This window comes from Pseudopipra pipra, chromosome 6, assembly GCF_036250125.1.
Source record: "Pseudopipra pipra isolate bDixPip1 chromosome 6, bDixPip1.hap1, whole genome shotgun sequence".
NCBI classification, from domain to species: Eukaryota; Metazoa; Chordata; class Aves; order Passeriformes; family Pipridae; genus Pseudopipra; species Pseudopipra pipra.
The window spans coordinates 31,706,364-31,729,951 of NC_087554.1; the positions used below are offsets into that span (position 1 = coordinate 31,706,364).

At 37.6% G+C, this 23,588-nt stretch overlaps 1 protein-coding gene across 26 annotated transcripts in view; it reads right to left on the reverse strand.

Moving 5' to 3' along the window:
* Positions 1–23,588, reverse strand: part of GPHN (gephyrin) — a 284,198-nt gene that overhangs the window by 136,351 nt on the left and 124,259 nt on the right. The window contains exon 1 of one of the 26 annotated variants that reach the window (XM_064658391.1): positions 3,671–3,727. The exons of the other annotated variants lie outside the window; for them this stretch is intronic. Coding sequence (XP_064514461.1) covers positions 3,671–3,712 — 42 coding nt within the window. The 5' untranslated portion in view covers positions 3,713–3,727. Of the gene's footprint in view, positions 1–3,670; positions 3,728–23,588 lie in introns of those variants that run through there. 26 annotated transcript variants of the gene reach the window in all.

Here is a 23,588-nt window from a genome sequence, read left to right on the forward strand (position 1 = left end):
TTGAAACACAAGTAAATTAGTACAACTGGTTTACAGACATGTGCACTATCCAGAAGTTCTCAAAACAACTTCAAGTGACTTAAAAGATCATTGTGGCTTCCAGGAAAAAATTACTAATAGTGAACAGTCTCAAAACTACAAGTTTTGTAAAGTTATGTAAATTCTATATTTGCAAGTAAATCCTGTTTACTCTAGGAAAGCATATTTCAAAATGCAAGGATGAACATAGAACAATATGTTCCTAAAACTATAATGATAACTTTCCTTAGAAATCCAAGTTGAATAAGAAAAATTCTTATATAAAAAGCCATACTAAATATCAATTTAATTTTCTTTCAAAATTTTTGGGCTCAAGCTAAAAGAGTGTCCGAGATAAATTTCATTTAGGATGATTTAATATCATTATGTGAAAAAAATTATAATGAATGACTATACAGAAAAATGTATCAAAAAAGAGAAAGTCTGCATAGTCACACATTTGCTAAGACAACTGGATGTCATTTTGACCACTGAGTTTCAGGAATACAGGAATTGGCACATTAAGATCTCATAACAACCTTTACTTAGTCACGTGGCTTGAATTACTCCAGACCCCAGTTCACTAAAGATTAAGCCTGATACTATGGCATGAGAGAGCACACATAACTGAATGAATCAGAAATTCATGTCACAGCACACAAAGCAGGAGAAAAGAAAAACGAAAGGTAAAAGTAACCCAATTTTTCCTCATTGTTGTATTATTTAGGAGTTTGAATCTTCTCTATTCAGTGGACCATGGCTTGTCTACTAATTTTAACAGATGCTTGATGTTTTCTCTTATTTCCACCCATTTTTTCCTTCCCCCACAAGCAAAAGGCAGAAAGTAAGAGAAATGTTAGGATTATGTTCAGAGGGTAATCACTGCAGTCAAGAAACTTGGTTGAAATGCAAGTACATATCTCAATATGTCTAAATAGACCTTTTCATATTTTGAGGTTTTACAGAACACAGTAAGTAGTCTTCTGAAGATTCTACAGATATATTTGCAGTTTCCAGCATCACACAATTTTTGCAGTTGTTTTTCTAAATAAAGCTAATGTATTAGCAGATGTCATAAAAATGCAACTGTTCTACTGAAATGCAATACTAAAGGAGGAAAGTAACAAAAATGTACTCTATAAATGGCTTACTTCTTAAATGGAAATTTAATTAAAGGCATTTTCCATTTAAAGTAAATTGCAGCTATCGAATATTTCAAGGTTCAACAGACCTATGCAGTCTGTAACATAACCTTTTCTCAAAAAGTACTTCACATCTTCTAAAACCTACTATTCATGACAACTATTCCAAAAACAGGGGAAAAAAAGTAGGCAATGGTCAACGGAAGTCATCCAAATGAGTAGGGAAAGTCAAACAGAGAGATGTGCAAACACTGAAGTGCTTCATCAAACCACCAGACTGGGAGTGCCAGCACTTTTAAGGGCTGGGACTGACATAAGAATTTCTGACTATTATGATGGAGAAAGATAGAGTAGAGACAATGTACAAGACTGACTTAAAAAAAAAAAGGTGCGGTTTTAAATGCCTTGTGTTGATTTCCTCTCAGAAAGACAAAGGAAGCATTCTGAATTCAAGCTAACAACCTTGATATATTAATCTTAGCATAATTAAGAAAAATAGTGAATTTATTGTATGATTTAATAAATTGCACAAAAAACTACAAGGAGGTCTAGGTCAGAAGCAAACCATGTGTCTGCATGTGCACCAAGGCACAAGACTTATTTCCTTCTGTAGAAAATCTGTTCCCATCTAATGTTGGTACCAGTGGTGCCCTCCTAGAGTGTGTGCTAAGGTCTTGAAACGGTTACTCACAAGAAAGGATCGGGCACTGTAGCATAACAGTTTTCTTCAGATTCCTGGAGAAAGGGAGGGAACTTAGAGCTGTCAGAAGAGTCAGAATTAGATATTTTTCAAACATGTCTGTTTTTTGAAACAACTTTCCTGAAGACTCTGAAATTGGCAGATGTATGTATGTATGTGTGGGCCTATGTGCACATGTGCTCGCCTTTTCATAATAAAAATGTATTAGCAAAAGCACTGAAGTTCAACATCTCTTATATCTGTCATGTGTAAAAGGCCTCCCTAAAATATAATGTTCACTTGCTAAAATAAATATTACAGAGTTATAAAAATTCCATTTTTCTTAAGAATTTATTTGAAAACAATTAAAAATTTAAGAAAAACATAATGCCTCCTTGCCAGTGTTATTTTTCCTAGTGAGAATCTTGTCATCTAATATATATGCCTTTAATTATTCCTACAACAATACAATCTAAAATAACAACTGGAATGAAAAGGGGAAAAAAAAAAGCATAAACCCAATTAAATTAATCCAATACTGCTCACTAACAATAGATAAAGAGAAACTTTCTCGCTGCCTTTTTTTTTTTTAAATTTAAGCAGCACTTCAAAGACCTTTTTCACAAGATATAAATGCTTGGTTTTATAGCCATAAACTTCAAATTAATTGTGCAGAACAAGATGGCTTTTTCCACATTTTCTTCCCATTTGCATACATTAGTGTTCATCTAAGGTTGTTTAAAAAACTGTTTACTTCGAGTTTTCTTCTCAGAATGTGAAAAGGCAGCTTGGTATTACACAAGTCAGTAACTTTCTAAAACTAGAGCTCTTCATAATATTTTATCTATGTGTACCACCATCTACAGCACATGTATCTCATGCACCACAGATCAGAAGTTTCACCAAACTTTGGCTGTAAGCTCAGATAAGCTACATCTTAATCTTACAGAAATAGCAAAGTGACAGAATACCAACCATAAATTTCTTTGAGCTGCCAAGACAACACTAACTGCTTCAACGCTAAGAAACTGCTAAAAGCACGTCCAACATACTGGCAAAGGTGATAGGTCTCAGAGAACTCTAAGTACAAGCACCTCAGACTCATATTTCTGTAATAGCCCTCAACTCATATAACCTGCACTTCTTAGAAACTATACTTGAAAATAACCACTTCCAGAATTTGCATGTACGTATTTGCAAACAGGGACAACTACAATTCCAGTTTAAGCCAGGTTATATCCCACATCTACTTGTTTAATTGGCAGGAAGTGCAGTGAATTAAAAAATTACTACCAGGTTTCTGTGATTAAAAAGAAAAAAAACACATGAGGAAGCCAGCTGTGGAAAAAATGTTTAAATTCAAATGCTGGCTTTTCTGCAACTACAAAGTTTTAAAGAAAAATATTCTAGTAAAAATATAATTGATTCTTACAGAACCCAGTTCAGTTTCTAGCTTCACTTTCTAACAGTACATACAATCTTACATATTACTTTCTGCACTTAGCTACAGTTGTGTAAGACATTTCCTTTTATTTTTTAAATAATATTACAACTTATATGATCTCAATTTTTGGTGTAGCTCTTAGTGGAAATGACAAATTGAACAGAGCAAAAATATTCAAATATCTAAAAATGTTAGGATGGGGGGAAAGACAAGAGTTGAAATCGTTAGCGAGACAGGGAGCTACTCAGTGTAATGCAGTTTGTGGCATAAATTTCCCCCCATGTGTATTGTTCATGCATATAATCTACAGAGTCAATGAACGAAACTGTTTTTAAAAGAAATTCTACTGCTTTACCTGTGAGAATACAGTAAAGAAAATTTACCTACCAACGAACAGCTGCAGTACTTTGAGACACTTAGTCCATACATATACTCTAAGACTGGGTGGGCTCGTGGCCTGCCCTGGAGTGTCCCGGGAGGGGCACTCTCACTCCTCCCCTCTTCCTGCTTGAGGCATTGACACACAGGGCAGAGTGCATCCGCCACCACTGCAGTTCCTCTTAAATGCACAATCAAACCTGAAAGAGATCCAGAAAGAGGGGAAAGGCAGGTAGGAGACTAATGTACATGCAGACTGTACCTCTCAAAGAACACCAGTTACTGACAAGTAACCTTTCTTCTTTGAGTCTGCATGTACATTCCCAAAACGACTCGCTCTGATCAGTTAACTTTGCCTTTTCCCATCCAGGAGAAGGCCTGAGGATTCCACAAACAACTGCATCATCAGTCCACTGAAGGCTGAAACAGCCCTGGATACAACTAGTCTAACACAATGCTGGAAAAAGCAAAGAGAGAATTCCAATGGCCTTACAGCAAATGCCTAAATACCATACAATACCAATACTACATTTGCCCAGAGATCTAACAGAATTTGATTTGGCCATGTGAAGTTCCTCGAGTCCACTCAGAGACAGAAAGCCATCTGAACAATCATTGTGTGAAGACAGCCAAACTTTTTGATATTCAAACAGTGCAACAAGCAAAGAAACAAAGTAGAAGATTTGGATTTTTGAAGGGAAATTATGAAGGCCTTATGAAATGAAGAAAGTAAAGCATAAAATTCAATCAAAGAAACATAAGATCTGGAAATTATTACTGAAGGACTAATTTCCTAGCTACTCTGTAACTTTGGCATCACTTCAAGAAGGACTTCTGGATGACTGAAGAACACACAGTCTGGCCATATACAGGTAGTATGTAAAATAAAACCCATAAGGACCCATGTACTTCGGTAGTTGGCTGAGAAAACTTTCATAGACACAACCAGAAGGAGTAAGCAGAAGTAAGAATTTCAGAGCTCTAAAGGGGAGAAGGAACCACTATAATTAGTGGTTTTGCACTGCATGAACAGTGGAAAACTGTCATCAGTCATGAACAATTCAATACATCAGCTGTTAGGAAGATATGAGTTGTGACACATGTGAACATCAGTGTACTCAGAGAGAGCAACCTGGTACCCTCACCAAGGTACAGAAACAAATCAAAGGAACAACATGGAACAAATATTCTGAAAGGGCTGAGATCAAAGCAGCAAAAACCATACCATACAGACAATACTGTTTTCTCATACAGTATGCATGTCTAGATTATACTTTCATGCTACTGGCTCTGCTCATAACTCTGGAGAGTAGCAAAAACTGACTACCCTAGAGATTGATTAATGTTTCGACTTGACACAGATTGAAGAAAAGCCAGGGAAGAGCTGAAACACAGCGTGTATGGAGACTATGAAAGAAATCTGACACAGCTGCTTATGACTACACCCACTGCCAGAACGTGGTAAAATCACAAAACAAAAAACTCCACAATTTTGTCTTTACTGAATACTTCTCTGTATGTGTGCCAATCATGGTAACTTACAATCAATGCATCATAAAAGAAAAGGAACCATTTTGCAAGCCTAATCCAAACAAAATTGCTGCATGGCTCTATTAAGCCAGGCATCTGCATGACATGCCGAAACAATGAGTATATTTTAGCAGAAGCACAGGCAGTATTGCAAAGTACAGACTTAAGTCCTCTAAAGAATACCCCTAAATGAAACAGCAAGGTCAACTGTTTCCTCACAGAAATTTCCTTGGGAAAGTCTAGTTTATCAAATTCTAAAGAATATACTAAAATGGGCCTGGATGGAATCTCAGTTGTTCTCTCTCTCTGTCCAGTTAAGGATTATACTGTCATCCCCGATAGACATCTGTCTTCAAAACATACTCTTAAAGATCAGTAAATGTTTTACTTTTGGACAAATGACCAGTGGAAGAGCAGGTGAATAAACTGGTTTAAACAAAAATCCAAACTTTTGGAAGAAATGTAGAGATTTGGTCTAAAGTATCATATCTATCTTCCAAAGGACTGTAAAGAGAGCCAAAGCCACTTATATCAGGGGTCACTGCCTTCTGTATGCAACAAAGAACATTGTTATGTCAAACAAATAGCACTCTGAAGAATCACATTAATATTCCAAACTTGAGTTAACTCCTCTACTTTAAATGGAAGCCTGATAATCAGTGCAGGATTAATACAATTTACATGCAACCAAACTGGTGAATGAAGTGTGGAAAGAACTGCTGGATGTATACTAGGCTCGCGAATTTCCAATAACTCTAATATTCTAGAGCACTGAGAAACAAGGCCTTCACAGATAATGGATTCCCCCAAGGTGACACCATTGCCATTTTGTAGCATATGTAAAGGTCATGGACTCTTTTGTACCCAAAATATGTTTATTTTGTTTAAATAGTCAAATATGTTATTACACTTCAGTGCATGAAAATTGAGGCCTCAGTATGAGTCTCTTGGTCTGAACGACCAATGTGAGAAAAAAGGACTGTAACAGATGCTCACAAGCTCCTGAATTTCAGGTACTGATACTGTTCAAGTCAGAATGGAGTGATTGTAGTGACTCAGGTACTGCTTTTTCTTAACCACAATAGAATAAGGATATTGGTAGATAAGCATTGATCTGAAATGCATGAAAATAAAAAGGTATCTCCCTACCAACTCAGATGTTCTTTCCCTCTAGACATCTTTTCATTTCTTGATGTTATCATAGATTAATTAGTCTTTGGTGAATAATACTGGCAATACTATTGCCTATTTATATTTAGAGAAGTAGCTGTTAAGAAGATGTGGCAGCATATTTTGAAGATCCTGAAGATAATGGATTGTAACAATCATATTAAGTCAAGCACATCAGTTCCATAGACAGAGTAATTACAAAATAGATGGATCTAGCACCTCCTTGTTTGCTCACACAGTGCACTATGATGGTGCTTGTTCACTCAAAAATCATTGTTCTGCTCATCGGTGTATGGATACGAAACAGCACTCTGATACTGCCTAGTAACATTTACTAGAATCACAGAATATCCTAAGGATGCTCCTCTTGTGCAATAAAGAAGCCAGCCTAACTGACACCTCTACATATTTGTAGTGGATCCTTCTACCAGATGAGAGATTTTGAGATTACCATCTATCAGCTGTATTAATTCTCTGACATATAATTATAATGCGTAAGTGAAACGTAAGATGTTTCAAGTCAACTAGTGCATGTACAGGCCATATGGTCTAACAACTAAAGGTATGATCTTATTGTGATCTATGATAGTACCAATTTTAGATGGTAAGTGACCTTCCAGGTCTAATAATCAATGTTAGATTTAGCTTCCAGAAGATAAACCACCAGTAAAGAAGCCCCTTCATCCAAAACAAAGCAATATCGTTCAGTTCTCTAAATATAAGGAAGATGTGGACATCCTGCTCTGATATATTCTTGTGATAGGGCATACAAACAATGAAGAGAAAGGTATATGCAAGAAAACAAAGAAGACTAGAGTATTCTGGAACTGATTACATTGTCTGCACTTCTCCATTATCTGTTGAGTGGGAGTAATCCTGGAGACTCTGCAAATGATTCTCAAAAGCGATAAGAAAAGGATAAAAATCAGTTCAGATTCATTGATGGTTCTTAATGCAAAGAATATATTGACAGCTGCTGAAGGCAATGAAAAATAAATAATTGTGATCATTACAGAAAAAAGCTTTTTCCCTATGAGCCGTTATTGGTTTGTTTTTTTTCATAAAGATAGAGCAGACTAAAAGAATAACAGAATGAACTAGTAATAGGCTGCCTTGCTGATTAGGTTACTGTTTATTCCTAAGTGAGTATAAGCATACAAAGAGTAAAATGTAGTGAAAAAACCTTTGGTAGTTACAAAACAATCCATTACTGAACTGAAAAGGCCATTCTCTTCAAAGGGAAGACCTTTTCAGGATTCAGTCCCTGCAGAATCTCTCTTATATGCCCAAAGGATTATAACTATTACATAATACTGGGTAAAAGCTGTTACCACAGAATTTGATGAGCCATCGTCTGCTTCCATCGCAGCTTGCAGAGGTGTCTTAGCATTAGATGATCCCACTGCAATCCAACTATTCTACTCCAGAGAAAAATGATGCAGAACAACTCACATTAGAAAGACTTCTTTCCCTAAGAGCTGAAACTTTCTGGTCATTTCTCTTTTGATATGTTTTTAAAAGATGCTAATTTTTTCTTGATACATCCTAACAACAAAATTACTTGGAGTCAGGTGGCAATAAAAGCATTCAAAATCTTAAATAGATTTCAAGATCACCTTCCAATTGTTTCTGCAGCTGGTATAAAGGAAACTAAAACCTGTCAGGGTACTGAGGTTGTTCAAACATGCCCTTATGGTGTTGGAAATCTCTCAGGCAAAATAATATACAGAATATCAAACAACCTTGAGCACTTCCACAAAATTCTTTGTATTCCAATCTCCATTGTTTCTAAGGTCCTAAATTATTGGAAATTATTTTGTGCTATAAAGAAAGATATGCTATCGCTATTTTTATGTTAAAGATTATAGGTATATAAAAATAAAATATGTATATCTTTCTGAGCCAAGTAAACCGGAGATAACTTTGTAAGAAGTCTTCCTAATTTGATAAAGTTGCTGAAAATGGGCAAACAGAAGCTCAACTGCTTCACAGAAGAAGCTCAACCCAGTCTGAAAATGCTACAGTTGACTAGGACATAAAGTTCAAAGAAATACATAAAAGGAGTCAGAAAGGACAATTCTAAGCAGAACCACTTGTCATTTCTTGTTTTTCTAAGGACATATACCAAACTTCACTTACTAAATGATAAAAGAAATACTAATCAGCAGTATCAGACTGAGAGAAGTATAGAATGCTTTCTCCTCATAAATGTTTGCAGTGATTGTATCAAGTCTCTTGACTGCTGTAGAGATATTCAAGAACTGTCTGGATACAATCCTGGGCAAGGGAGGGCGATTCCACAATCTCTCTGTTCCAGTGCATGGTACACACACAGGAAAGAAGTTCCTCCTCATATTCAGACAGAACCTCCTGTGCATCAGTTTCTGCCCAGTGCCTCTTGTCCTACTGCTTGGCACCACCGAGAGGAGCCGGACTCCATTCTCTTGTCATCCTCCCTTCAGATACTTACAGACATTGATGAGGTCCCTTCTCAGTCATATCTCCTTGAAGCTGAATAGGTCCAGCTTGCTCAGCCTTTCCTTGTAAGGGAGATGTTCCAGTCCTTCAATCATCTTTGTTGCCCTCCTCTGGACCCACTCCAGGAGCTCCATGTCTCTTTAGTATTGAGGAGCCCAGAACTGGATACAGCACTCCAGGTGAGGCCTCACCAGGGCTGAGAAGTAGGGCAGGATCACCTCCCTTGACCTGCTGGCCATGCTCTTCCTAATGCACCCCAGGATACCATTGGCCTTCTGGGCCACAAGGGCACACTGCTGGCTCATGGACAGCTTGTTGTCCACCAGCACCTCCAGGTCCTTCTCCACAGAGATGCTTTCCAGCAACTTGGCCCTCAGCCTGTACTGGTGTCCCGGGTTATTCTTCCCCAGGTGCAGGACACTGCACTTGTCTTTGTTGAATTTCAGACAGCTCTTCTCCGCCCATCTCTCCAACACAGGTCCTTCTGAAGGGCTGCACAGCACTCTGGGCTATTGGCCACTCCTCCCAGCTTCGTATTATCAGTGAACTTGCTGAGGAGGCATCTGCCCCTTCATCCAAGTTATCCATGAATAATTTAAAGAATACTGAGCCCAAATATTGAACCTTGGAAGACACTGCTAGTGACAAGCCTCCAAATAGACCCTCTGCCACTGGTCAGAATGCTTCTTGCTTAAGCATGAGTCATTTCTAGAGTTGTGAAACCACAGAAAGCCCTCTGGACTAGGAAGTACTTGTTTGTTGTTTTAAATAATATATATCTTACATTGTAGCAAATGTGGGTAGAGTCCTTCCCAAATCTTCGTTTGCGAAACCTAGCCATGATGATGATGATGATGATATCTTACATTAAATACAATTTAAGAAGACACATGGAGTAACCTTTACAAGAATCCAGAGTTATTTATATAGTTCAAAGAAGAGTTGCATAAGAAATAATGAGTCTTTTCAACTGTGTATCTCCTGCTTTATATACCATTATTCTAACATATGGTCTGTTACATGAAAAAGTTTATATAAGTAGTTTTTGGTTTTTTAATTGCAAAACTTACCTTTCTGGACAAGTTCAATTCACATTACAGTCAACTGCTCAATGCAACTTAGAATAAAGGCATCATCTCAATAATTAAAAATACCATATTGCCCCTTTCAAAGAGTTGTCTCATCTCCCACACATTCTACTTTGAGGATTATGATGCATGCAGTATATGTTATCTCTGGACTACTGCTTTCCCATGTAGAGACAATTGCCACTTTAGTGCTGGAGAGTGATGAAGAGCCTACACAGGCAGCACAGTCATTCAGATAGTATTTTCAGTAAGAGAGAGTAGGTGGCATTAGTGGATGAGGAAGATATGTAATACATTTTATCTGTGAGCAACAACTGGGCAACATCCTCTCGAAATTAGGGACCATACAATGTTCTGTTTATAACACTTCTAATATTGTAGTGCTCCTGACCAGGAGACCATTGTACATCAAGGAGTTAGCATTCCACATAATGGTTCCCCAGAAGTTCCCACAGAAGGTTGCCCTGAGCACTATGCCCAGTGTGGTTTTCAAGGATGTGTCATGCTGCACAAACCCCTCTGGCCAAAGGACAGACTCATCCACCTCATTGCAATGGAGCAGCCTGTAGGCGCTCCCACTCAGTACTGGTGATTACACCACCAGCATGGTTTTCCTTTATCTAAAAGTGTAGCAAGAATTTCTCAGGAGTAGAGAAAACTAGCCACAGATTGTTTTGTTGCTGCACGAACACACAGTTCCCAGCATCTGAAGGGAGTAAGATTTATCTGCTATCTATATTCCTCCTCTTATTCTGCTTTACGAAAGCAGGTATTTTATTCAGCTATTTGTTGTCAGGCCTTTCTCACTGAGATCCAGAACACATCTGGCACGTCCCTCTCTCACTTTCCTGCCCCAGTATAAAACACACACACACACACACACACACACACAGAGTCACAGAGAATTTCCTTTTCATTTCAACACTCATCCCTTCTGACTACAGAAGGAGAAGCCCTTGCTCTCTCCTCGCAATTACTACCCAAGTCTTTTCTGTCCTCTAAGTTTTCTCTCTGGGCCCAGTAAAACCTATGATATTTGAAGACATAAAAAAAAATCAAAGATTTTTTTCTTCTGCTAACAGTTATAAATTTGTGGTTAAATATAAGGTCTAGCAGGAATCCAATAACTCTATAGCAGCAATCTTCCAAGAAGCTTTACATTTGTACCCATGAATCTAAGCACAGTATTTTGGTTTTGCAGCTGTAACCACCCATAGCGATCAAATCTAAAAAATTAAGCCAATTTCCAAGCCACTGTAGCTATTCCTGCTTAAATGTCACAGATCATTTAGAAGTCCCTTAGGTCTTTAGCTGCTGTTTCAGCTTCCACTTCTGTTTAACTCCAAAAGTAGAAATATTTTTAGTAGGAAACTAAGCATTTTTTGTCTGTCACACAAATTTAAAAATATCACCAAGACAACATTATAAGACATTGGATACACTAAATATATTTCATTTGAATGAGAAGCATATAGCTTTCTACTCTAAAAAACAACAGCAATAAAACATTTTTTTTTGTCAGACAGCTCCTTTTCTTCCATATTCTTGAAATTGGGAAATTTGAATTTCATGTATTTTATGTAAAACGAATAATAACCATGATAAAACTAAGGCACAGGAAAACAGACTACCACTTCAATTAAATATACTCAACTGAATGTGTTAATTAGCAAGTTAACATCTGGCCATCCTAATTTACAGTAATGACAAAAGAATACTATTTTGCTCAGGAAATAATTGCAGGCTAACAAAATAAACATGCTTCACGCTTTTAGGCTCCTTCTATTATAATGATGCTTTTGTAGGGAGATATTAAATTTCTCACTGACCTACTTGTAGAAAAAATTTCATCAGTAATCTCTGTTCTTTGGATAGATTTCAGTGTTTGACTGAGGTTTGATAGGAAAATGTTTCATTCTTTTGCAACTCTGTACTTTGGATGTTACCTTCAGTTCCCGGCAGATAATCTATGATGGGGAAGAGAGATAAATATGGTTTTCATGGAGAGTTTTCTATGAGAGAAATAGCTGTGATCTAGAGAACCATTTAAAATTAACTGCTTATACCACCATTTCAATTTTAAATTGATTTTGTTATTTTTATTTTTTACTGGCATTGGTAAGCTATTATCCACCATCTCTATAAAGTAAACTTGTTTTTGTTGGTGGGCTTGATGCATTGAATCTTATTCCTGATTTTGAAACCTACAAGTTGAAGTAATTTAAGTGTAATGTTAGGTGTGCAGTCAGAGAAAAACTTGTGCCTAATGTGTTAATTTTGAAGAACTAGGTTGTGACTGCTGATGATGTGAAACAGGCAACAAAGCTGGTGAAGGGTCTGGAGCACAAGTCTTATGAGGAGCAGCTGAGGGAACTGGACTTGTATAGCCTCAAAAAAAAGGATGCTAAGGGGGAACCTTATCGTTCTCTACAACTACCTGAAAGGAGGCTGCAGTGAGGTGGGGTTTGGTCGATTTTTGCAAGTAACAAGGAATAAATAATAAATAAATAGGACAGGAGGAAATGGCCTCAAGTTGTGCTGGGGGGTTTAGATCAGATATTAGGAAAAATTTCTTCACCGAAAGGGTTATCAAGCAGTGGAACAGGCTGCCCAGGGAAGCAGCAGAGTCACTGTCCCTGGTGGTATTTAAAAGACACGTAGATGTGGCACTTGGGGACATGGTTTAGTGGTGGATTTGGCAGTGGTGTTAGGTTTACACTTGGACACAATGATCATACAGGTCTTTTCCAAACTAAATGATTCTACGACAGAACAGATTCTTAATTTAAGACAACAAAAGGGGATCAAATTTGAAGACAGCTGATCACATGTTAATTTCATGTTTCATATCTATTCAAAATGCATTCAATATTCAAAAGGACAGTTAGAATATTTCCTCGGGTTTTCTTTCCCTATTATTTAGCTATCCTCAGAAGGCAATATAAGTGCTCAAATACGTCCAGTATTGTTTTCATTGGTAGAGATCTAGCAGACTGAATTAAAAAATCTTTTTGATAAAAACTAGTCTGAAATTCGCTGTTTATTCCATCAGAGAGGATCTCCCTTTTTTTCCCAGTCTGTATATTATGAGATTGCCATGGTGTTAGGTGAACTACACATAATTAGCTCAGTTTTTGCTGTTGCAATACTATGACTCTGCAAAAATACTATTTGTCCAAATATAGGATTGTTTTTTAAACGGTTTAAGATATTAAAATTGCACAACAAAATACAGAAATTCAGAATATTCTGAAAGTGCACACACAAATATCGCATTAAAATCTGTACGTTGTTTCATATAAAACATTTAAATATAAAAACACACTGTAAAAGTGCCCGGGTGCCAAAATACATGAGGTTTAGCTCAGTTGTTTTAATTAAAACAAAAGGGCAAATGTAGGGAACTGTGTCATGAATAAAGCTTGGTGCCTGTATATCAACTATTGGCTGAAAGGCCAGAATGCTTGTTGCAAGCACTTTCCATGGTTAGGTCTGCAGAAAAGACTTCATCCTAAGAAAACTCATAATTTTCCATTATCTGTGAGCTTTGATTTCTTATTTCTTTTGCTGGGTCTCTCAGAAGTCAGCTAAGGGTATCATGTATGTAAAAGTTTTAATTACGCTTAGACCATAACATGCAAATACTCATTTTTTTATTTTTGAAACACAACCATCCCTTTCGATTTCTCACCAACAGAAGCATTCACGGTTTGGAACAATACTTAGAGGCATTTGAAGCTTTTGTATGTAAAGCAGTTCTTTACAGTTCCCTGATTTTAGTCATCTTTCCTTCAAAACAGCCTGAGGATAATTGTGTGCTGTCATTTAGAGCCTCAAGATACTCTGTAAAACTCAAGTGTTAGCTTCAGTGTCCCAAATGGCAGTCAGCTTTATTTTTACACACTGCCTGTTTTATATAGCATTTATTCCCTAGAAATACTTTTAAAAATATAGAACACATTCCTTGCTCCAAATACATAAAGAAGGGTTATTTTCTGCTTTATCAAAGAAGAACAAGAATTTTAAAACATCTTGATGTTAAGCTCTTATCTTCATAAGATATCCTCAGATACTTACTTTCATATTCCAGAGTGATAAATCTTAGGTAATTCTCACTCATTTCAAATTATGTTCAACTACCAAAAATGGTGAGAATGCAGAAGAACCCTTTAAAATGACAGGACTGAGCAGCAAAAATTTCCATAGGGGATCAGCCTAATAGAGAAGTTTATGTCATCATGCTACTGAGGTAACACAGTTAAAATATTATAGTATTTGTAATTTTAAAATCAAGGGTATTTTGATAGAGCATAACAACAATAATGAAGCAGGTTATAAATAATAAGAGAAAATAGAAATGTCATTCTATGCAGAAATGGTGAAAGTGAATATATGTGTTACCTTTGCAATCTTAGCATTCCACCTAATCTTGTCATAATGATGATGCAGCTGAAACTGAACACAAATGTTTCTGACAGAACAGTCCTGGAAATCTTTGTGTATATGTTTTATAAGAATGTATTTTAAAAAGTAAAACTCCGCAACCACTCCACCCCTAGTGAACTCTGATGATTTGATGGCATTGTCTCCCTTATACATTTCCCTGAGGACAATTAAGTCACAGAATTTCTGAAATCCTACAATAATTGAAAAGTACAGAATTACAGAAAATAATATCAAAATGCTAGCTATTTTATCATGGAGGAATCCAGAAAAATAACATATCAAAACCACAGGGGAAATGAAAAGGAGAGACATTGAAAATTATTCTTACATATCTGTTTAATTTGAAAAGAATTGTTTTTCTTGCCTAGGTAGCTGCATGCTAAGAAATACTTCCATAAGGAGTATGGAAGATAATCCAGGAGAGCAAACATTGTGACTTCAGCCACAACAAATTACATCATATGTATTGTATTATCAAAACATTCTGTTTGGCAAAATACAAAATCTTGCATCCAAAGATAAATATTACTGTTGTCCAGTCAAAAACATAATCAGTGTTGTCTCCACACACCACAGCAAAAATAATTGGCTTTTGTTACAGTCATAGTTCTCTGAGATAATTTGTGCATATCAACCCCATTTCCTTAGGAATCTGATGCTTCCACCCAAGATGCACCCTGCTCTCACATCTATCTTCTTCTTACCTGGTGGCATCACTTCTTATTTCCTTTATGTAAAAGCCATGAAGAGAAATAGTTCCACAAACTATGGATCACATAAACTAAACAGCAGATAAAATACAGTGGTTATCAATGTTAATTAACACAGTAAGACTTTATATCTTAGAAAAAAACCCCAAACAAACAAAAACCAAAAAAAAACAGAGCAAGCTCTTGGGAAAGCTTCTTTATTATGTCACAGAAACAGACTTCAGAGGAAGAATTCCTTTCAGCCTGTTAAGAACTGGACCTCCTTACTTAAAACTGTTGCGATACAGTATTTTAAATGTGGGGTAGACCTCTTCCTACCTTTTTTTCCTGGATCCTTTTAATAACCTATGGTTTAGGGTATTTCCATGAAGATCCTAAATGTGTTCAAGTAACTTCTGTGGATTTTTTTGCAATTTTATAAATACCTCACATGAAATTTTGAATGCTGTGATTTTCGGTAAACTATGACAGGCTGTATTGGGTTTGTATGGCCAGGTTTTGGTAGCAGGAGGACTAAAAGGTGGCTTCTGTGAGAAGTTGCCAGAAGTTTTCCCCATGTCTGATAGAGCCAATGCCAGCTGGTTCCAAGACGGACATGCCACTGACCAAGGCTGGGCCAGGAATGATAGTAACGCCTCTGTGATAACATATTTAAGAAAAGAAAAGTTATTGTGCTGATGTAATTGTGGACAGAGAAGAGAGGCGTGAGAATATGTGAGAGGAACAACTCTGCAGACACCAAGGTCAGTGGAGAAGGATGGAAAGAAGGTGCTCCAGGTGCTGGAGCTAAAATTCCCCTACAGCCCATGGTGAAGACCATGGTAAGGCAGCTGGCCCCTGAAGCACATGGAGTACCACCAGGGTGCAGAGATCCATCTGCTCTGGCATGGGTCTCTTCTATGGGCTGCAGCCCAAGAGAGAGGCTGTGAACCTGTGGAAAGCCCATGCTGAAGCAGGCTCCTGGCAGGGACCTGTGGAGAGAGGAGCTCACACTGGAGCATGTTTCCTGGTAGGACTTGTGACCCTGAGGGGGCCCATGTTGGAGCAGGGGAAGGACTATTCCCCTGAAGAAGCAGCAGGAACAACATGTGGTGAACTGACCCTAAACCCCATTTCCCTGTGCTGCCAAAGGGGGAAGACGTAGAGCTGGAAAGGAGGGAGGGGTGGAGGAAGGTGTTTTTAAGATCTGTTTTAACTTCTCATTGCTCCTCCTCTGATTTTGTTAGTAATAAATTATACTAATATCTCCAATTTGAGTCTGTTTTGTGATGATATTTGGTGAGTGAACTATCCCATGAACCCTACATTATATCTTCTCTCCCTGTCCAGTTGCAGAGGGAAATGACAGAGTAGCTTTGGTGGGTGCCTGGCATTCAGACAGGATCAACCCACTACACAGGCACAGAAGAAAATAACTTCACTTAAAACCAAAGTTATGTAAACCAAAAATATGGGAGAAATTAAAATGCCTCTTAAGAATTCTATTATCTACAGAGTGATTAGTACTGAACAATCCAGAAAACAGCTAATCAGGGTGTGTTTTCCTTATTTACTGTTGTGATGCTCTCTGAACCAGTAAATCATTTCAGTAGTCTAAACTAGTGGTCCCCAAAGTGGGCTGCATGCAGGATGACAACTAATCTGATTTCCTTCTATGACAAGATGACCCACTCAGTGGATGAGGAAAACAGTGAGGATGTCATCTACCTGAACTTCAGCAAACCCTTTGACACTTTCCCACAGCATTGTCCTAGAGAAACTGGCTGCTCATGGCTTGGACGGTGCACTCTTCACTGGGTAAAGGGATCTGGACAGGCTGGATTGATGGGCCGAGGTGTGAGGTTCAATGAGGTGAAGTGCCAGGTCCTGCACTTGGGTGACAACAACCCCAGGCAGTGCTACAGGCTGGGGACAGAGTGGCTGGAAAGCTGCCCAGCAAAAAAGGACCTGGGGGTGCTGGTCAAAAGCCGGCTGAACATGATCCAGCAGTGTGCACAGGTGGCCAAGAAGACCAATGGCATCATGACCTGTATCAGCAATAGTGTGGCCAGCAGGACCAGGGCAGTGACTGTCCCCCTGTACTCAGCACTGGTGAGGCCACTCCTTGAATCCTGTGTCCAATTATGGCCCCCTCAGTTCAGGAAGGATATTGAGGTACTGGAGCAGATCTAGAGAAGGGCAACAGAGCTGGTGAAGGGTCTTGAGCACAAGTCCTATGAGGAGAGGCTGAGGGAGGTGGGGTTGTTTAGCCTGGAGAAATGGAGGCTCAGGGGTGACCTTATTGGTCGCTACAACTACCTGAAAGGAGGTTGTAGCGAGGTGGGGGTCAGCCTCTTCTCTCAGGTAGCAAGTGACAGGACAAGAGAAAAAGGCGTCAGATTGAGCCAGGGGAGGTTTATATTGGATATTAGGAAAAATTTCTTCACCAACAGGGTTACCAAGGACTGGAACAGGCTACCCAGGAAAGTGGTGGAATCACCATCCGTGGAGGTATTTAAAAGATGTTTACATGTGGCACTTAGGGAATTGATTTGACGGTGGACTTGGCAGTGCTCGGTTGACAGTTGGACTGGATGATCTCTGAGGTCTTTTTCAACCTAAACGATTCTATGATCCACTGTGGTGCAGGGAGAAAATATTAGAATATACTTATATTGGAGAGTGTGTACTCAAAAATTCCTTACTGATTAAAATTCCTTACATGATTAAAAAGTTTGGAGACCACTGGTCTAGACGACCTTTTTTTTTTCCTTTTAATAGTATGCCAGGAGGGATGGGCACTTTTTAATTACTTAGCTCAGACAACAGTGTTTCACTGGTAACGATGGTACTATGTTATTAATTTCACATTTGTAACCTTGATATATTGTATTATGAGAGTACATGTGCTGGAGGCTTGGGACACATCTACCATAGCCTGTTAGTTCAAAACAGCACTGCACTTTTATATAGCCCTCTGCTTACTAGACTTTGGCTCATATTGCAAAGTAGCCTTTGAGTATATGAACTGGAATCCTTTCAATTAAAACTTATTTGAAAAATGGACATGCAGAACATGTAATCCACTCCAGCTGTTAAGAGGCACACAGAATAATGCTAGAAGCAGTTTGAAATAAAACATACTGAAGTACATACTACGTGGATGCTGTATCTCCAGCACCACATGCTTTACTTTATAGATAGATGCATTTTATTGCTTTGCATAACTTGGTAACACAGACGTGATTCAAGATAATTCAGTTCTTGGCACCAGGGATGTGGTGGCTAAGACTAAGGCAGGCATTTTTAAAATTTGTCTCTTCACACCTTGCTCTGATTTTATTTAGCTAGAAGACACCATTTGTGGAAGCCTTTAGGACACCACTTAAGACAACATTCCAGCTCTGTGCACTGTCAAAGATGAAAAGAGCCACTTAACCAACATATTCAATAAAACATAGAATCCACTTAAAACTTTCCATTTCACATCTGTGCTCAGATACAGCCCATCAGCACGAAATCTCATCTAGACCAATCTTGTGCATCTGATAAGAGAAAGCATCTGAGCAAATAAAATGCCTCTAGCCACACGGTTCAATATGTCAATACTATTTTACATCATTCCTTTATGCCTCCTTGAAGGAGGTTTTTGGTTGGTTTTCTGTTAAAAACATATCTTTCATATTCTGTTTTAGACAGTGGACCTTACGTATGACAGTCACTAATAGGATTAGGGCACCACAAAAAACAATTAATCATCAGAGAAGTTTAATTAGGTGTAATCACACAGTGAAGTACTAAGCATCACTATTTATACAGTTTGCAAGCTTGCATATCACAGGAAGGCTTGTGTAATTTTTAGTGTCTTACTACTGTGGTTTCCAATCAAGACATTAAAACACAACATCAAAAAATATCTAGAAAACATACTATGAAAGTAAAATAAACTACAGTACTCTAGTGGAATTATCTGCAGTCTACCAGCTACAAATCTTTTTCAGAAAAATACACTGTATTAAGCTGGTTTCTGATAGAGACATGATTGCTGTGCTCTGTGTGGGTTTTTTTTCCTTACAATCAGTACATTATCAACCAATGGAAGACATATAATCAAAACTTTGATGCCTGCTTTCAGGCAGTCTTACAATTTGCATAAATTAGGCATGAGAGTTAATTTTAAAAGTGCAGTAGAAATAAGTAAGAATGTTGCTGAAATGCAACCAAATGTGCCACTTCTGGACTTTTCTGTCTCAATCTCTTTATCTGTTCCTCATACAGAAGTGCTTCTATAAATTAGATAATTTTTATAATCTGACTCTAAATGTTTTTCAGTCCTACTGTGTCATTTTTGTAATTAGGGGATCAGCCCTTCACATGCCACTGTATATGGTCTGGCACCAGAGGCTCATACATAACAGAAAAGGTTTACCGTTCTGGTCTTGGTTCCTTTTCTAATAATCCCTCAGTCTTTCCCTCCCCCCCCCCCCCCCCCCGGCTCCCACCCCCCCCTTTCAGTTGCTCCTGCACACAGCTAATAGTAACCACCTTAGTACACTTCTCAGGATCATTCTTGGATCACAGTAGTCTAATTAGAGACTTCTATTTTATATGCAAATTGGGGATTTTTCTATGTCTCCTACACACATTACTTAACATTAACCTTCCCTGAATTTCATCAGATGGTTTGTCAACCAATTAGCATTTTGATGTCCTTATTTGCACTAATACTTCATTTCTATACAAATAATAATTTTCATAATTCACTAAGACACTACCTGTGAATAGCTATAAAACCTGAATGTTATTTAAGAAAACACTACAAACAAACAAAAAAACCCCCCCAAACCCAAACAACAACACGACTGATCTCTTTTTTCCCTATATACAAAGGACCAGCAGGAACCTGAAGGGTTTTTAGAAAGATAAACAAAACCAAGAAAACCTGATCTCCTTTTTTCCCATATATACAGGACCAGCATTTACCTATTGTGACAATCATAAAAAAAACCACTTTCAGAAATCTATTTACCACAAGGAAAGATCATACTGTAGATCTCAAACTCAGTCAAGCCCTTAACTAATTATGATATTATCACTTATGATAGGACAACATTAAATTTCCTTCATAGATCTCAAAAAAGAATCATCAGAAAACATTCTTATAGGCTAAATATAACCAACCAAAACTTAATGTTACAGGTCACATGGAAAATTATTAGGGCTTTTATACAAACTTGACTTACTTATATACTTGCCAAAAGCTATTTGCTGCTTAATGAAGCTGAGTTTTGTTTCCTCCTCTCATTCAAAGTGACATTGCATTTAAGAAGTGACTTTACCAGTGAGAACAAAAGGCATTGAAAACATTTCCCAGTATATGGGGTCAGATGAAAAGTAAAAAAGTCTGTGTTAGAGCCGGTCAGCAGATGCCCCAAGAACTAAGCGGGTTTCAGGTGATGGCTGGTACAGAGATACGTAGTTTGCAAAAAATGGAAAATGAAAGAAAGCCAGGAGGAAGTTAGACAAATTGGTTACTATGGTCACAGGCAGAGATGTTTTCTATCCTGGAAAACAAGAAGAAATTTAAAATCCTGTTTCTAATGTATTTAATAAAGAAAGACTGACTAGACAAACAGGACTGTGGTAATGAAAAATCTGATACACATTATTATCTCCTCTTAAATGCAAGGTAATCAGAAATGCCTGAAGGATGAGCAATATACTGGTCTGTCTTGTAAATTAGCTTTCAGCTATTTTTCTTCTCTCTTTGTGGGAGAACTAAAGAACTATTCTGTTTGCTTTAGAAAGTAAATAATAGCATTACTGAAACAATACTGTATCATTAGCAAGGCATTTCAACTTAAATGGATGGACTATCTTCCTGCCCTTCCCTTCTCCATGCTGCAACATTCCATGATCTGCACAAGCTAAATTTCTGTATGTTCTGTATGTTCATAAATTACACAATAAAACATAAAATACATTTGTTTAAATTCTCACATTAGAACAGGAATTAATAACAATGTTTCAGCATTGTCCATATTCAAGACAGCTTGTAAGAGTAAGGTAGCATGGTGAGGTAGTCTCATGTGCTATTTCTAGAGCCACTAAGTCTGTGAGGCCACAAAGCCCATGAAATGTAAGATGGAAGACAGCAAGAAAACAAGAAGTGACAATTCCTATTTTCATAGGGAAAGTTAGAGAGTATACTTTTTTATCTAGAGAGTCTAGGCATTTAATGCCCTTGCCAGAAAAGCAGAGGAATGCTCTTGATACATTCAGCAGTCCTAATAAAGATCAGAGTTAAATCACTAACAGATGTAAAGAAATTTCGGCCACCCCCACATATCTCTTCTAAAGAAAGAAAAGTCAATTGGCCTCTTCAGTGCCAGATGTCAAAAAGAGCAGATACCCAGCTTCCCCTCTCAGTTACTTGGTTTACATCACCCACATCTCTCAAAACAGTAAAGAAGCAGTAAGGCAGAGAAGAACAGAGTTAATCTGTAATACTGGTAATGTCAGCAACTGCCTGGACCTAAAAGAAATCCCATCAAATGCCCGGAAACATCCACAAGGGCAGAGCTGAATCCTGTTGTCCAATAATCAGGGAACAGTGATAGACACTTCAGCCATCTCTCATTTTACATTCTTTTGTAAAGATTTTTTTTGGTTGAGGGTCTGTAATTGCATCATCTCTGGAAGATGAGAGAAATAGATGAAAAGCCCCTTCAGTGAGTATTTCCTAAGGATTTTCTATACAAAAACTTGAGATAGCAATAGCTATAGTATTGAGAAGAGTCATGTCCTTCAAGTAAAAACAGTCTCAAACCTATCAGAGCGGAAACAATCCAAAAGTCAAAACTGATATTCACAACTACTAATGGTTTCATAGGTGGAAAAAAAAATCCCACAATAGAAAAGACAGTCTTATGAAACACTCATATTTGCACTGGTATGAGAGTGTGCCTGCACAGCGGTTCATGCTTGCACAGCCAGGCTTGGCACCAAAGCCTAGACCCAGAACCCAGTGTAATACAGACTGCACTTTCCAGAAAAAGGGGCAAAATCAGACTTAGAAGAAACAAAACTAACTTAGATCAAGAAAGGACTAGAAGAAAAACTGACATAGCACAACAGACAATGAAATCACAGTCAACTAGAAGCAATATGATACAATATAATAAATATAAATATAATATAAATATAAGGCTATAGACAAGAACTTAAAAGAATGGAGCACAAATACATGACTAAGAGTACATTAACAATACTACAAGGGGTGAAAATCTCTAGCTTGTAGCATGAATGCATACACATGGAGAGACATTAAAGGAAAGTAATTTTTTGTTTTATATAAAGTTTTTGACAATTTGTCAGATTATCTCACACACAAGCCTTTAATTCTCTCCAGCATGGAAACAACAAAATCTGTAACATCATTTATGGGTTTATACAGCAAGTAAAAAACTCAGAGTTCTTTCTATCATTTAAACGATGTAATTTACACTTTTTTGTCATATCTAGCTTGGAAAAGAATACTAGTCAGTGATTGACTCTGCTAATATAGGATTTGGAAATGAACTCAGGAAGAAATCTGTGTGTACATTAGGTGAACTTTAATTGCAGGGAAATATGATGAGATAAAGTTGTTTTAACTTAACACATTTCACTTCTTAATTGTCCTTGTTGGATTCATGGCCATAAGAAACTCTCAATCATGAAAACCCAAGAAGCAGGAAATCCAAATCTGCAAGTTTATCAGGGATTTCATACACTAAATTGAGATCTGTGTCAATTTTTTGTTACTAGTTAGAGCATTTGCAAAAGCTTCTAGAAACTTTCTTTTCCTGGATGCAGGAGCACAATGAAACTGTGTACTGGACAGTCAGATTCTGAGTGCATATTAAGAGAGTTAAAAGACAAGCTCTCAGTTTTAACGAACTCACAGTCCAGCATCACTAGCAATCTAATCATGGAATAATACATGACCACAACAAATTGCCTTTAAATTTTTTCAACTTGCATCTGTAAGCTTTAGAGTCTATGGAGATGCTACTTGTTAATACTTGCTAGACATTCAATTGATAATACCCTTTCATGTAAGGCTAATTAATAAGGCCTCTTGTGCCGTGAGTTAGTAATTATAACCTGAGAATGAGGAAAACACTGGGATGTATATACTTTAAACAGCTTGAGTCTCTTCAAAAAACTCTGAGAGGGAAAACTATTTTTTGTTCGTGTTGGATCCAAACAGATAAATAGAGCAATAATCTCAGTATTATTATCAAATTCTAGTGTCTCCCATTATAAACCTTGTGGAAACTTTGTGTGAGGTCCTCAGCCAATGCTGATACACTTAGCAGATGAACATCAATACTATGACGAAGTAAACCAGTTACAGGACAAACTCCTACGCAAAACTGGGATGACAGTGCATCTCCTTGTTTATGTAATGCACTGTTGATTTTGTAGAAGATGCACGAAATATTTAAATGCTGCCCCGCCACCCAATATCAAGATATGAAA